The sequence below is a fragment of the Ursus americanus genome, chromosome 24 (assembly GCF_024610735.1).
Source record: "Ursus americanus isolate L20-20 chromosome 24, mUrsAme1.1.p, whole genome shotgun sequence".
NCBI lineage: Eukaryota > Metazoa > Chordata > Mammalia > Carnivora > Ursidae > Ursus > Ursus americanus.
In genome coordinates this window covers 22,730,679-22,747,389 of record NC_142150.1, presented here as the reverse complement: position 1 = coordinate 22,747,389, position 16,711 = coordinate 22,730,679, and the positions used below count along the sequence as shown (strand labels likewise).

Below are 16,711 nucleotides of genomic sequence, written 5' to 3'. Positions count from 1 at the left end.
CAGAGACACAAGCAGAAAAGGTAGTAATCTAGAGATGAAAATGGATCCAAGTATGTAAGTGGGAAGAGGTTTAGCACAGAACACTGAGCAACACCAACTCATAAGGGACGGATGGAGGGAACCCCCCAAAGAAGACATGGAAAGAACAGAGAAATGCACAAAGAATCTGAGGAAAGCAGTAAAGTGAGAACCAGTGGACCACGAGGGGCAGGCACAGTAGAGCGATCCATTAAAATAAAGACTGGAGGGGTGCCTGGGTTGCTCAGTTGGTTAAGCGTCCGACTTTTTTTTTTTAAGATTTTATTTTATTTATTTGACAGAGAGAGAGAGAGCACAGTAGGAGGAATGGCAGGCAGAGGGAAATGGAGACACAGGCTCCCTGCCAAGCAGGGAGCCCGACGTGGGGCTCGATCCCAGAACCCTGAGATCATGACATGAGCCGAAGGCAGACGCTTAACCGACTGAGACACACAGGCGCCCCCACCATCCAACTCTTGATTTCAGCTCAGGTCGAGATCTCAGGGTAGTGAGATCGAGCCCCACACTGGGCTCCATCCACGCTGACTGGGAAGTGTCCACTGGGATCTGGCAGCTACAGAGTAACTGGTACCTTTCTTCTGAATATATCCAGGCAGGTGACTGGAGCCAAGGACGTTCTGCAGTACACTGAATGAGGAATGAGGGGAAAGGAAGCAGAGTCAACTAGTAGAGTCAAGTCTAATAGTTTCTGAAGTCTACATGAGAACAGAGGGAGAAGAATAGACAGTAGCCCAAGAGGGCCCGAGGTAAAGAGAAGGCTATTTTTCCTTTCCTTTTGTTTTACTTCATTTCATTAAGGATGGGAGACTTGAACATGTTCACATGTTGAGGAGAACGAACCAATAAAGAGGAAAAGACAGAATGACCCTGACCGTGGTGTTACATGAGAAACACACTCTCAGTGGGTAATGAGGTTTTTCGTTTATTTATTTGTTCATTCAGTATTTATCGCATGTCTACCACATGCACAGCACGGAACTCGGCACTACCTCCCACTTTTTTTGCTTTTTAATTAAGTAAGCTTATGAAGACACACATTGGTGAGTTCAGAGCCCTCCCAGACAAGGGCCACATATGTAATCCAAAGTACATGTACACTGCAATTCAGAAGACATCACTGCGATCTTCGAAATGGCAGCTTTTAAAATACAGTAAAGCTGCAATTCTATGTATGTATTTCGGCTCTTGGCTACTACGGCACACGCTGGGAATTCTCTTCCTTCGAGTTAGGTTCATTTCAGGGTTCTAAGCTGTACGACTCCAAGGCTTTGGGATTACAAACTGAAATTCTGATTTATTTCAAAGAGAAGAATTTGTGCAATGGAAAACCAAATCCCGTGCTACTAAAAAGAAAACAACTGTGAATTAAGTTATTAACTTGTTATTTTTGCCTAAGGAGCTGAGAGAAATATGTGGATTTGAGGGGTCTCATTTCAAATCTAATTGAAATCTTTTTGTAGCCTCTCAGGGAATAGAATTTGCACACTGTTAGAAAACGGCGAGTTTCCTTAAAATTGCTCATGTGACTTATTCAAAGAGAGACCCTGTTACCAGAGAAATCATTTTCATTCATAGTACCACACAGGCAAATTAAAGAAAACAGAACTAATGCTCAAATCAATAAGAGCAGCATTTAGCTGTAGGCTATCTTACAAAGTAATATAGTAAATAAACCGTCTTTATAGGTGAAAAAATTTAGAGTCCCATTACGAATTGGAAAAACAGGAGATCTCCCATTGAAATACCACAAAAGTTTCTTCAATGATTTAGGGGTGGGGGAAAAGGATGAGAGGAGGAACACACAATTTTTCATCTTCTTAATGTAGATTCTTTTTGATCTATAAAGCTGTCACAAAATTCATCAAGACAGAATTATTAAGGCAAGAAGTTATTCACAAATGGAAAAATGGAAGATTCTTGGCAAATGGTTGACTCTAAGGGGAAGATGCACATGTATAAAACTCCAGCGATAAAATTAGGGAAAAAATTAAATGGTCTAATCTGTATCAGGAAGTCATGGCCTCTTCTTAGGCTATTAAGAGGAGGTCAAGACATCCAGGATACATTTTCATCTTTGAGACTGATATCACAGAAAGCAGCTACCATATCTAGCCCAAAATTGCCCCTTGGTTGGTCCTTACAGGACATATTTGCTAGAAATTGATTATTATGATCTTTTACTGGCAGTGAGTGCTTTAAAATAAGATTGATACTGTTAAACCAAGATGCAGTTGATACAGTATTAGGATTCTAGACAGTTCTGAAATGTTTCTCTAACAAATTGTGGTTAGAAATAAAAACCCCAACCAAGATATTCTAGGTATTCAAAAAACAGCAAAAGTTCTTCATCTCTGTTTCATTAAGTTTGCCAACACAGAATTTGTTCATATCATTTTGATTCCAACATTTAAAAATGTTCACATTTTCAGGGGAGAAATTGATATTACTTTTAAAGATACAATCATATACAAGGTTTTAACCTGCATTTTTACTGGCTACTTGATGGATTCTAGGAATCACTCAGTTTTTTAACCCATCAACAGAAACAATTTTATAACAATTCCTATAATGGCACTAGGTGCCATGACCACTGGCTGGTCCAGCAATTTGTATAGTCAAAACTGAAGTCAAGAGCATGAACAAGTCTTTAAAAGAAACTGATTCCTGCCAGAAATAACACTGCAATTTTAGTTTCTTATTACTCAGAGAAAGCAATCTGTAACTCAAAGAGCACATTGAAGAGTGGCTGTCCCTACCAGTTTATCTGGTAACCAATTCAGGGGTTTAATATAAGCCTGCAAGCATCCTAGACACACTCCTGTGATGTCTGTAAACAAAAGTTCTATGAGAAAGAGGCAATTTAAAATCGAAATGTATGGATTACCTTTGATTGAATGACTGCTTCCGTAACAGAATATCTTTAAGTGACAAGACCAGTAGTACCTGAATAATCAAACAAGCAATCCCTAGGGGTTTATTAGGAAGCAATAATAAAAAGCCCTTCACAACTTCTTGTGCCTGATATGCTTTTATGTTGGGAGTAAGCAGGGTGATCAAGGTCATGACCCAACACCACCAGCAGCCTTGGTTCATGTGCGTTTGTAGAGTATATGCAGAAGAGTTGCAGACCATGACAAAAGCTGACTTTCTAGATGTGCCATGGGACAGTACAGGCATGGCAGAGATCCCACGCCCTGACTGTGAAGTGCTTGGCTAGATGACACTTCCCAGCGCCCCCAATGGCTGGACAGGAACTTGTGACTAAGTGGTTGCAAGTGGAATCTGAGCAGAAAGGAAGAGTCCTGAGTCCTAAGCCTTGGGGAAACATGAAGCTCCCATGCTCTTCTCTGCTGCCCCTCCAGGTAGGATAGTGACCTGAACTGGAACATTCACAAGAGGACAATGTCCTAAGGCACAGTGGAGATCCAGAGAGAAGGAACCCGGGCCCCTGATGACCCCAGGGAACAGAGCAAATGCTCACTTTAAAGGCTTTCCATAGGTGCTGGGATGGCTCAGTTGGTTAAGAATCTGACTTTGGCTCAACTCCTAATCTCAGGGTCCTGGGATGGAGCCCCATGTAGGGCTCCCACTCGGCGGGGAGTCTGCTTTTCCCTCTCCCTCTGCCCCTACCCCACTCCCTGCTTATGTGTGAGGGCTCTCTCACTGGCTCTCACAAATAAATAAAAAAATATTTAAAAAAAATAAATAAAGGCTTTCCATAGACTGTTATATGAGAGAAATAAAGTTCTATCTCCTTTCAGCCACGGACTCACTTTTGGGATTCTCTATGGCAATAGCTGGGCCTTATCTTAACCAATACAAGATGTTTATAGGACCCTGGAAAGAAGAGTAAAAAAAAATGGCAGGTCCAGACAAAAAGAGAGAATCTATTGCATAGTCCCCAGATAACACTGTCCTGTAGCATAGAATACATCATGAAACAAAAATAGTTTCCACATAAAAACATAATTGCTCTGTGTTTAAAAAGCAATCTACACATTAGAGATAGATGGCAGCCAGAGGGACTCAATTAAGCAACATGAATTCTAAATTTTCCCAAATCTAAGAAAAATAAAAAAGTACAAGATATAGCAGCATTTCTCTGAAAGGACAGGTTACGAAATCAAGGCAATTTCAATACTGATTGAACCAGCTATGGAGTACCTCTTCCGTTTGTCTGTCTGCTCCTCTCACAGAGGGCCCTGGCTTTACCGCAGGGGCGAAGGGCTGGGCCACAGAAGGAACGTAAGAAGGGACGCAGGTGAAGATGTCCTCCTCCACTTCTCCTGGAAGCAGCAGCAAATCTGTTGGATACAAAACGTTTCACTTGGCAAAAGGTCGCCAAGTTCACAACTGACCTAAGTCACCTACAAGCCTATAGTAGTCAAAAGAATGAAGTAAAAATGCTCAAGTGAAGTAGGTTCGTTTCACAATGCCTGTCCTCATTTGGGGATTTACCCAAGGGATTCCCTTTTCCATAAAAAAGACGCCATTGGTGCATTTATTTTTATCTTCCTGTCTCAAGGTCACATTCCATCCAAAAGGTCGGGAAGGATTGTCTAGGAACTGTTTTGATCATGCCTCTCACCCCCAACCCAATTTCTACCTCTATAGGAAAATAAGGCAAGATGTTACCTTTGCCTCATTTTCCATATTTTCCCGAGGGATGGGAAGAAAGGAAATGAAGTGCTGAATTCATCCTGTAACACTGTGGCAATATTTCAAAAATATATATATATTAAAAAACAGTGATGCCAGAAGGAAAGAACTTTAACTTCCAGAAGAAAAATGAAGCACTCTGTCATATGCAGAATTCATGATCTGATGTTCGAGGCTGCAAACAACAACTTGTTTCCAGCTTGTTTAGCACCATGACAAGAATTCAATAACCAATCTGGGTTTTCTGATCTGTCCATTGTAAGTGGATCTGTTGCCTTATTTTTGCGTGTGTGACAGAACATGGGGGCATCACCATCGGATCTTCCATAGCTTTCTTTAAGGGGGACGTAAAATAAAAACAAATAGAAGCACAACAGGCTTCCTCGTCAATCCAAGCTTTCATAGGACCAGAAGGGCTGCTGGAGCTGGCTAGTAACTTGCAGCTGGTTCAGGACGATGCTGCCTGCTACTCAATGATGATCCTAATGAAGACACTAATTAAGTTCTCAGTGGAAGTGATTAATTAACAACAGGCATGCCTTGGCTGTTGCCAATGGCAGCATGTATAGGGAGATAATTAAGCAGGTACTGATATTCAAAAACTGAAACTTATTAGAAATATGTCTCTCACCACTGCAAATAACACCTTCACAAAACACATTAATTACAAAATTCTTAGGACTCCAGCAATAGAACGAACATAGCCTAGAAACTGAATCTGTGTGTGGGTAGGGGTATCGTGAAGAAGATACTTCCACTATGATTAATTATTGGAACCTTAAAATACGACCTAATTAGCAGAAATAAAAACAATAGTCAACACTTATATGAGCTGCCATTTATAGGCATCAATTCAGTTCATCCTCCCAACAGCACTATTACTTCCTGTTTCACAGGCAAGGAACTCTAAGCAGGGAGAGTAACCGCACTCAAGGGGCCACAGCTGGAAAGTGTCAGAGCCGGGAAGTCTGTCAGCAGAGCCCGTACTCTGCCCACAACGTCACATTATGAACTTCTTTTAAACAAGCAATTTCATTACACAAATTATTTAAGTTTATCAGATTAATCGAACTCAGAGCCAAGAAATGTCACTACCACAGCACATTAGCATGGTTAGGCAGTATTAAGTACACTTAAACATTTTATACCCAGAGAAGTAATATTTTTAAACTCAATAAGGTTGATGGAAAGATTGGCTCTCTGATATATCTATTCATGAGCTCAAAGCCAACTCCCTCATTGAGCTCCCTGGTGTAACTACCTAGGACAGATACCAGCCTGGTCAGGGGCCTGCCAACAACAAAGGCAAAAAGAGAAAGGTTCTGGCCTCTTTGTGCGAAAATCAGTACCTATGAGACCACTGGCTGCCAGCGCAGACATCAGTTCAAATGTGAATCAAAATCAATTCTGCTTTCAGAGCTATTTAAAATCTGATTGACAATATTATGCATCGAGGAGGACAACTCTCTAATTCCTATGCTGAAACTCTTTGCCTCCCTGATATGTTTGCAGAGAAGGTAGGATTTTCAACAAAAATGGTTTCTTTCATAAAGATTCTACTGCCATGGGAACAATTCCCTCAAAACAGTAAGATTCAGTTTCCTCCACACTTTAAATTCTTGTCATTTGTTTCTTCAGTGTAAAAGCGAAATGCACAAATGCATATTCACTGATGCCTAACACAGCACCTGACACAGAGCAAATTCTCAACAAATACCTGAGACAGGAAATGAAGTCCCCGCATCTCACCTTTTAAACTGAACAGTAAGTATCAAGAGTCTACTTACCAATAGGACACTGTGGATGAAGTAAACTATATACAGTCCTTACCCTCAAACACTAAATTCTGTTACAGGGGTAACATTTTCACACATAAAATCAATCTGAGAATAATCAAGAATAAAATTGAACAGCTTTAGCCCTAAAGAGGACAGATTTATAAAAGAGTGAAACTAATACGTACAGGAATAGTCTGGTAAGGCGTATTTTATGAAGAAGGCCACCTTATCTTTCAGCCATTTTAAAATCACGTGTAGGTTATACACATGTGTTAGTTATATACTCACATGCTCTCAGAGAGAAAAATGATTGTATTCATTGATGGAGTGGGGGGAATGGAATTTCTGAAGTTCTGTGTAAAATTCTCCAAAACTGAAATGCTTGATGTAACTTACTCTGATCTTATTAATTATTGTTTCTGAAACAACCAAAGGCCTTGTTTTCATCTTAACTAAATACCACTATCTTGGCTGATGTGCACTGCAGAGTCAAGCCATCTCTCAAAAGTGAATCTTCACGTGGGATGGCAAGACTGGTTGAAAACATTCCAATCTCTTCTTTCTCAACTACATGATAAGAATTTCAACATTTACAAACTATGTGTTTATGCCATTTGTCTTTCCATATTAGGTCAATAATCACAAGTCAAAGTGATAACCACATAATCTAATACAACATTAAAAAGTAAGCAATCTACCTGACATCTCATAATTTAGATAACAATATTTAATCTGCCTGGCATATTTATAAACACTAACCCATCTGTTCCTTTGTTGCCATGTAGAAATGGCCAAAATTTTCTGTAATTTTTGTCACTCCCCAAGACCAAAAAGAATACAGATAAGAACTGCTTTGGTAATAAGGCCTCTTCAACACATAGTTTTCTGCTGTGATAGTCCATCTCACTGGTTCTTGTTCTTAAAAATTTTTGAAGACTCCAAAGAGCTTTTGTTTATGTGGGTTATATCAATCAATACTCACATATTAGAAATTAAAACTGACAAATTTACAAATATTCGTTTATTGAATCATTGACAATAATACCATTATATATTAAAATAAATATTTTTATGAAAAATCTATTTTCTGAAAACAAAAAAATGGGGGAAGAAAGCACTGTTTTACATTTTTTAAACGTCTTACATTTTTTGAACATTTTAAACGTTTATATTTTGTAAACGTCTGCCTCAAGAGAAAAAAAGCTAGGTTTTATATGTGCTTCTGCATTCAATTTTGGAATATGCTGTTTCAGTTGAAGTCAATGAAGAAAATCTAGTCTCACACAGAAATGAAGTTGGAAAAGAGAGGAGTACTTTAATAGTCTTTTTATATAATTGTAGATCTTTTTCTTTGATGCTATACCAGATCTTGACAAATGACAAAGTTTTTAAAAATAGTTTCAATGTGCAATCTGAAACCATTCCAGTGAATTTCTCATACTGTTACATTAAAATTCATTGGTCTATCTTACACATTGAATGGATCTTTCTCCTATGCATAATTGTGTAACACCATAAATTGGTCATGTAGAAAATACTGGTTCACTGTTTTATGTAGATCTTCCAAATGCTGACCCATTTCATTATACGGTATAAAGATCACATTAGTTAACATCACCAATTTTATCAGAAAAGTCATTAAATATTGGGAAGCTGTCAAGCTCACAGTACTGGGTACAAGTTTTCCAAAAATGAATTTTCACTTGATCCATTGCCAATTTTATCATTAGCAATGAACATTACCAGTGTCTCTCTTGAAGAGACAGGCTTATTTCATTCTGAGAACTATAGTTTGTCATTCTTTCAAGTAAAAATGTTGTTCCATGAAAGTAAGGGGGGGAAAAAAACTAGCTCAGCATACCACTCAATCACCCAAGTGTTTTTCCATGAGACAACCACAGTATTTCAGAACGCCCCAGAAGTGCTGTGTGCATACTTACAATTTTAGCACACAGAACATTAAAAAAGGTGTACTCAAGAATCAAGATTTAATAAAATTAATAATTTTTACCACTTCATCAAGAACATTTTCAATGGAAAATAGCACCCATTTTATCTTTTTTTAAAGATTTTATTTATTTGTTTGGGGGGGTACCAGCAGGGGGAGGGGCAGAGGCAGAGGGAGAAACACACTCCTTGCTGAGCACAGAGCCTGACATGGGACTCTATCCCAGGACCCTGAGATCATGACCTGAGCCAAAGTCAGATGCTAAACCGACTGAGCCACCCAGGTGCCCCTCTAGCATTCATTTTAATTACAAATTCATGACCGTGAAGATTACAATGACTACTAGTACAATTTTGTGTCACAACCTTGATTTGCACTGAGCTACCAGCATCTTTACCCACTTTGCTTTTGCTACATCAGTACAAACACCAGCACATTTGACATCCAGACCTTGGGGTTTCCCTAGGAGTTCTGAGACCACATCCCCAGGGGTCTGCTGGTCTACCTAATATCAGTCTAACCCACTAAAAACAATAGTAAAGCTGGATACATTACCAAAAAATTAACTACTTAAAGGCATTGGTGAGCTACCAGGGCAGCCCAGGACTTGAGCGGCCAAGATCCCAGAGAGATGGAAAGTACTGAGAAGTGAGTCCAAGAGTCTAAGATGCTTTTCAACTCATGGCATTTACTGATTTGCAAGGAGAAGCTGAGAAGCCGAAATGCAAAGATGAGAGAAGTTAAGAGGCTGAGAAGTTTAGCAGAATTACCAACAGAATCACAGTACTATGAAGACAAAAATCAGAGTTCAGGGCCTCCAAGAAGGTGGTGCTATGATTTACCTTGAAGGGCTACACCCTAGGAGTAAGCAAGAACTAAAAGTAGAGTAGCCCCCACAAGGCCTTAAATCCAGTCCTAAATCAGCCCAACCCCAGACTGGATGAAGGTGATCTATTACTACTCTAATTGCTAGCAAAATGTTAAAGAAAAGCTACACTAGAAAAAGATAACATCATCCAGACCCTACATATTTTATATGCTACGTTCAGCATTTAAACAAAAATTACAATTTGTATACAATTACAGGTATACAAAGACATGAAATCAAAAGGAAAATGAATAATATAAATGGACCCACAGGAGATCCCAGGTATTAGCATTATAAGACATGAACTTTAAAATATCTGATTAATACATTCCCCAAAAAATACATTAAAAATGGAGAATATCAGCACAGAACTGAAATCTCTCAAAACAGATATTCCAGATCTCTTTTAAAAGCTAAAATAACTGAGAGGTGCTTGGGTGGCTCAGGTGGTTAGGTGTCTGACTCTTGATTTCGGCTCAGGTCATGATCTCAGGGTCATGAGATAGAGCCCCACATTGGGCTCTGCACTCAGCAGGGAGTCTGCTTAGGATTCTCACCCTCTCCACCTGCCCCTTCATGCCCCCATTCTGTCTCTCAAAAAAAAAAAAAAAAAAGCTAAAATAACTGAAATATTGATGGCTGTACCAGAAGACAGACAAAATTAAAAAAAAGAATTAGTGAACTGGAATATAGATGGTAGAAAATATTTCTTTTTTTAAAAAAGATTTTATTTATTTATTTGAGAGAGTGTGCCCTAGTGCGGGGTGGGGGGGGAAGCAGAGGGAGAGAGAAGCAGACTCCCTGTTGAGCAGGGAGGTGGCCATGGGGCTCTACCCCAGGACCCTGAGTTCATGACCTGAGCTGGAGGTAGATGGTTAATCAACTGAGCCACCCAGGCGCCCTGATGGTAGAAAATATTCTAACTGAAGCAAGAAAGGAAATTAAAAAGGATGGAAAATGCGGAAAAGAACACAAAAGATAGATATATGGGACATGGTGAAAAGTTCAAGGCACAAGTAATATTTAAAAAGACAAGTGTTGAGAATTTCCCAATACATATAAGAATCTCTACAAAATCCAAACAAAATAAATTCAAATTAAATAATACCAAGGCATAGTGAAATTACTGGGGAAACAAAAGAGAAAAGTATAAAAGCAGCCAAATAAGAGGAAAAATACATTATCTTTGAAAGAACAACAACCAGATTGACATCTGGTTTTCAACAGTTTTTAACAATTAACATCAAAAAAGAATAGAATATCATCTGTAAAATACTGAAAGAAAATAATTACAAACCTAGAATTCTCAACCAAGCAAAAATAGTGGGCAATGAAATAATACAATAATAGTTGATTAATCTAAAATAGGCAAGAAATGAGAGGGGGGAAAAGGCATAAAACTGGCAGGACAAGTAGAAAACACAAAGCTATAAGATACCAGGTTTAAAGTCAAAAGTGTAAATGAACTAAATACTCCCAATAAAAGGGAAAATTTTAGAACGTGTGTGTATAGATGCATATATGTAAACCATATGCTGTTTCAAGGGACACATTAACTAACATTTATTTTGAGGAAAAAGATGCACAATAAATAAAAATGGAAGTGCAAAAGGAGGAGAAGATGGGGAAGATGAAGGAAGACTTACTTCATTGGGTTGGGTTTGCATTTGACAGTGATAATAAATCATATCCCTCTATCTTCAAGTATAGAAACAAAAGAGAAATATATACAGAAGTCAGAAAGATGAGGATTAAAACATGAGCTTTACAACTAATAGAGCTGAATTTGAAAATAGAGCTTGTCCTGCAGTCACAATTAGGCTTCTTATGTATCAAACTTTCCTACAAGTCTAGACCTCGGGATCCCACCTGACAGAAAGTGCACACAGCTGACTCGGATCCATCCAGGTATAAGAACTGCTTCACATCACCACTAGAGCCCTTCAAGTCGGCCCTCAGAGAGCAATGCGTCCAGATATCTGCCTAGAGATGGTTCCCAGCCTCACCTGCACAGGAGGATCACCTAAGAAGCTTCAAAACAGACACACACCAGACTACTGAAAAAGAATCTGCCAAGGCAGGATCCAAGAAATCTAATTTCTTTTTTAAGTGATGCCACTGTGTCTCTAAGTTTGAGTACCACTGAATAAGGTAGGTATGGGCCCCATCTTAAGTGTGTCTACTATTAGAAAAATGGCACAGACAGAGAGGAGAAGATCTATATCTTCCAAACAGCATGAACCCGAAAGAAGAAAGAAAGGGGCTGATCCATAAATACATAGTTTCTTTTCTCAATCTCTGTAAGTAGATAAAGCCTTACATTTCCCTTAGGGAGAAACAGACAAAGGATTTGGAAAGGGCAGAATTATCTTCCCAATTCTGTGCTCTTCTCGGGAATGGAGCAGAAGTTTCCTTGCACAATTGTGAGGATCGGGTGACAGTTTGCCCTTGTGGTTGATGTGGCTTTCAAGCTGGGCCTTCATAGATAGATAAGTTTGCACATACAAAAATTGGAGGAACAGGGGGAAAATTGGAGGAAGAGGGATAAGGGAACATTTTGAAGGAAGGATTTTTCTCTCTCAATGTTTTCAGTGATCTTCTGGGCAATGAAAGAATGATTTTTTTTTTTTAAGTAGACTCCACATACAGTATGGGGCCCAGCATGGGGCTTGAACTCAAGACCCTAAGATCAAGACCTGAGCTGAAATCAAGAGTCGGATTCTTAACCCCCTGGGCCAGCCAGGCGTCCCTGAAAGAATGATTTTTAACAGTACTAAATATAAAATAAACAAAAGGCCTAAACCATAAGTTGCCTGAAATACGTGTTTCTGAGCTCAGGACCTTCAGCTACTCATGCTTTAGATCTCAGGCTCTCAGAGAGCTTTCTCTGATCCCACAGACAAATTTAAGTTCCCCTGCCATATGTTCTCATGAGATCTAGAACAATTTATAATCCTCTATTAGTGATTATCTGGTTAATGTCTGGTTAATGAGTTCAATGAGGACAGAAGCTGGATCTGTTTATCCTTCATTAGATTCCAGGCTCCAGTCATAGTTGTTACATGTCTGTTGAATAAGAGTCCCAGGCCATTCATTGGCTGCAAAAGCTGCTTAAAGTTGCAGGTAAGGAAATAATTTTTTTAAAAAGAGGTGACTGATGCCTTCGTTAGAATTGGGAGTACCAGACAGCTTGAAAATGAAAATTAAATAAGGCTGGCAATCTTCACACAGAGGTCAGTCATCTGTTCTCACCCAACACAATCAACCACAACACAAGCACACCCACCACCAGTCAAAAGACCTGTATAAGATGGTATGATTCTGAGAATAAGACCTCAAAAGACTCTCTTCAGTCAACTGCACTCAGCCAGAGCACAGGCTCGGCCAACTGAGGGGAAAAAATAAATAAAGACGTCTAGAAGATTCTTCCTGCTCTGAGGCCTCAGCATAATAACTAATACCTATTCCAATAATCATTTTCTGGATAACAGCCTGGGGCCTGACAGTCACCATCAGGTTAACTACCCTACCTTGAATTCAAAGGAGGAAAAAGTGGTTAACTTGATGTCAAATAAACACGGGACACCAAACTTCGTGGCAAATGTTACCCTCAGACAACTGCTCGGTTCAGCTGCATTAGGCTGGCTCCTGGGAAAAGCTGTCTCTGCCTGGGCCACCAAAATGATAAGCCGAATCCTGGGAAAGAATCACGCTCCTGAATCTTGGAGAATATTTACGATAGCAAACAAGGTGAACAAATAAAATCAGTGATAGAAAAACAATACGCGCTCTCTTCCTTGTTGCCCTGGGCAAATCTGTTGCTTAAACAATAACAACAGGATCTCATCAGTAAACCTCTCAGCTGCCAAAATTATACAAGCAACTTGCCTATTTAAAATGTCACATTTCCCATCGGATATAAATATCTGCTGTCTGCTCACATTCCTGAAGTGTAATACAAATTAGGCCCAAACTAAAATTCGCCTTGGCACAAACTAATTTTTTTCCTTTCAAATGACCCAGAACTTGCATTATACAAATTGTGAAGCCCTGGTGGTCTTTTCAGTAATTGGAATAGATCATTGAAGCTTGGGTTGCTTTTCAGTCCAGACTGTCCACATTATTTTACACGTGGGATGGGCTTGACTAGCTCATTCAAGTCTACGGAGACCTGGCTCAGCCTCAGCAACCTCTTATACACAAACGCAACACTGCCTGTTACCTGATTGCTGGAAAAATCATAGTAGTGAGATGTTTTTATGCTGTTTTTTTAACTAAAGAAATAGATCTGGTAATAAAAAAAAAACACAACTTGAAACAATGTTTAAAGAAAACAATGTGAAAATAATGGAAAAGGTAAAAAAGGGCATTTGAAAGACTAATATAACCATAATCAGATTTGTTGCCTATGTAGGTTAATGCCAATATACAGACTTTCTCACTAATGGCAGGGAGCAAGAAATGTAAGCCATGAAAAAAATGCCCAACCCGTACACTTTTGCGCCTTCCTATAAAATTTAATTTATATTGCAAATGTACTACATGCAGACCAGAACCATTTGTCTCCAAGTGTCTTCCACAGACAACTATATCAGAATCCCCCGGGGTAGTGGTGAAAAATGCTGTCACCAACGACCTTCTGAATTAGACTCTCTATTAGGAATAGGCCAGGATTCTGCATTTTCAACATCTCTTCCCCCAAAATAGTGTGCTTGCTCTACAAACTCAGCTTCCTGATAAGTCCTTAGCTATCCCTTCTGAACCAATCTGACCCCTTAAGCTGTTCACATAGAGAAATTCAGAGCTGTCTGGGGTTTTAAAGTTAAGAGAACCTCTCCCTGAAGCATGTGATTCCTTTAGATCTCTGATCTCACTTAAACCAAGTAAGTAAGGAAAATATCTGTGCAAAGTCTACTGGTTAATAGAGTGCATGAGAAACAATCCCTTCAATGGAGTAATGTAATGTTTGGAAGCCAAATAAAAATGTTAATTGCTTCCAATTACCAAAGCCTCTCAAATTTGGGCAACCAGAGAAGCCAGAGCCATCCCCAAACCAACAACACCCAGCACTGTCACTTCTGTGTGATTATAAACAAATCACCTTCCCCAACAATCATCACAGTCACCCATGTTCATGATTACCTAAAGACTGTAAACAACAATTCAACACCAGCAACCAAACCGCAAAGGGAAACAGCCCCTTCCCTAACCTTCAATATCAACTTTGAGATACTCTTGCACATTAAATTAGGAATGAGAATTTTCAAAACAAACAACTCTAATTTTGAACATATTTCAAAGGTCTTTTGAGCAACAAAGGATACTTGTGTTTACACGGTAATGTTAAGCAGGAAAGGAAAAAGGCCTCATCTGCATAAACATTAATGGACTAGCATTAAGCTTCTCCCAGCCCAGTTCAATTGGGAAAATGCCCCGAAGAAACGTTTACAGTATGTCTTTAGACTTAAGTGTTTGGCTTAGATATTTCATAAATATTTATAAAAGTAAAAATTTTGATTTTATTTTTTTATTTGATGATGAATTCTGTTATTTTTATGATCAATTGATATGTTACCTATCACTCAAAAATAACTCAATTTACATGGTGCCTCTGAGAAATAAGGGTTTGACTCAAATGGCTCTACTTGAGAAAATTATCCAAAATTCAACCATACGGGGGAGTGGGGGAAGGTACCTTTATTTCTTTTTAGACCAAAGACTTTACAACCTTCAACAGGCTTTGACCTTTCGGCTGAAATCTTTGTTACTGAAAAAGAAATTGCCCGACTGTAGTTTTCCCTAAGTCAGGGAAGGTGCAAGTAGGGCCTGCCAAAAAAAAAAAAAAAAAAAAAAAGCCGTCTAAAGTCTTACGTGTAGTTTCTGGAAAGAGGTCAAGCAGCATAGAGAGGAAACAGAAAGCATACCCTTGCTCATTTGGGGCTGAGTCTCTTCATCCTCCTCCAAATCTTCTAAATCTAGGAAATTGTCTACCTAGAAAAGGATTAACATCATTGTTATGTATATTAGACCTAAAGAAAAAGTGCAATCAAGAATCAATGAATCCACTTCCACAGCATTCAAAGTGAGCAACTGAATCCACTTTTCTCATTAACTTTTGAGTCCCAGCTAAAGGTCTTTGTGTTCACTGTACTTTCCCAGAGACATCTGAAAGAAGCAGTAAATTTGGAAATTGGCCTGGATTTTGTAGGCACCATAGTAAGATCTCTATACTGAAAGGGAAAGAACAGTCTGAGGAGTTTTTGAAAAGGGACTTTGTTCCCAGATTCTCTTCGGGATATATACCACCACCGCGACAGTCCAAAACAGTGTCTCTGTTTTTTGTTTTTGTTTTATTGCTTTTCCTTCTCAAGCAAATGATGGTGGTGGGTCTGGCTATTACCATAATGGGCTTTTCACTCTAAAGAGTCAGAGAGAAGAAACTAAAGAAAGCAGAAGAGAAAGGTTCATTTGAGACAAAATCATCTTGCCCCAGGTAAATCGCAAGAGAGGTGAGCATGACCAAAAATCAAGTGTTCTCTCTTTCGAGCAAATAAAACCGAAAATTACTTCAAAGGTAAAAAGCAGAGCAAATGACCTTTGCAGACACAATAGCAGCATTTCAATGAAAGACTATTCCACGTGGAATACTGCTTTCCCCAGCAAGCTGACAATGAGACATTTCAGATTAATGGAACAGTAACATTTCAGACACGAACTAATTCCTCTCAGGTGAATATCAAAGAGTGTAAATAAGAAAATGATTTCACCACCGGCACAGAGGAGACCTCGTAAAGTAAAAGCATAATGTTGAAATGCCTTTTACGTTCATGACCTAAAATGTATTCATAACAAAATACCATAAAATTACAAATTTAGATCTCATAAGTGGAATTCAAAACATAGCCTGGGTCCTTCTTCCCCTAGCTGTATGTCCCAGACCATGGCTCTTACATATGACTTAAAAATGGTAGCTTCCATTGCTTATAAGTACATCACTGCAGTTCTTTCCTGGCATCCAAGAGACAGCAAAAATTTATCTTCCCCACAATGGTTTCAATACCAAAACTGTTACACTGTCATTTCTCTTAATGGTGTATGTTCAGGTGACTAGAGTCATGTTTCTCTATTGAAGTACCCATTCCATTTGCTAAGCTTTGAGGAAGAAAGATCCGGAACCCAGCCAACGGAGCATAGTTTAAGACATTTAAACGTCAATTAAAAATAGATAGATAGATAGATAGATAGATAGATAGATAGATAGATAGAGAGAGATATCTATCTATACCTATCTCACCTCTCTTGCGATTTACCTGGGGCAGGATGATTTTGTCTCGAATGAACCTTTCTCTTTTGCTTTCTTTAGTTTCTTTTCTCTGACTCTTTAGAGTGAAAAGCCCATTATGGTAATAGCCAGACCCA

At 39.0% G+C, this 16,711-nt stretch overlaps 1 protein-coding gene across 1 annotated transcript in view; it reads right to left on the bottom strand.

The window, feature by feature from the left end:
- Positions 1-283: 283 nt before the first annotated feature.
- IFTAP (intraflagellar transport associated protein) overlaps positions 284-16,711 on the bottom strand; it is a 56,077-nt gene continuing 39,649 nt past the window's right edge. The window contains 4 exon segments of the mRNA XM_087854754.1: positions 284-3,075; positions 3,077-3,187; positions 4,204-4,343; positions 15,217-15,283. Coding sequence (XP_087710880.1) covers positions 2,920-3,075; positions 3,077-3,187; positions 4,204-4,343; positions 15,217-15,283 — 474 coding nt within the window. The 3' untranslated portion in view covers positions 284-2,919.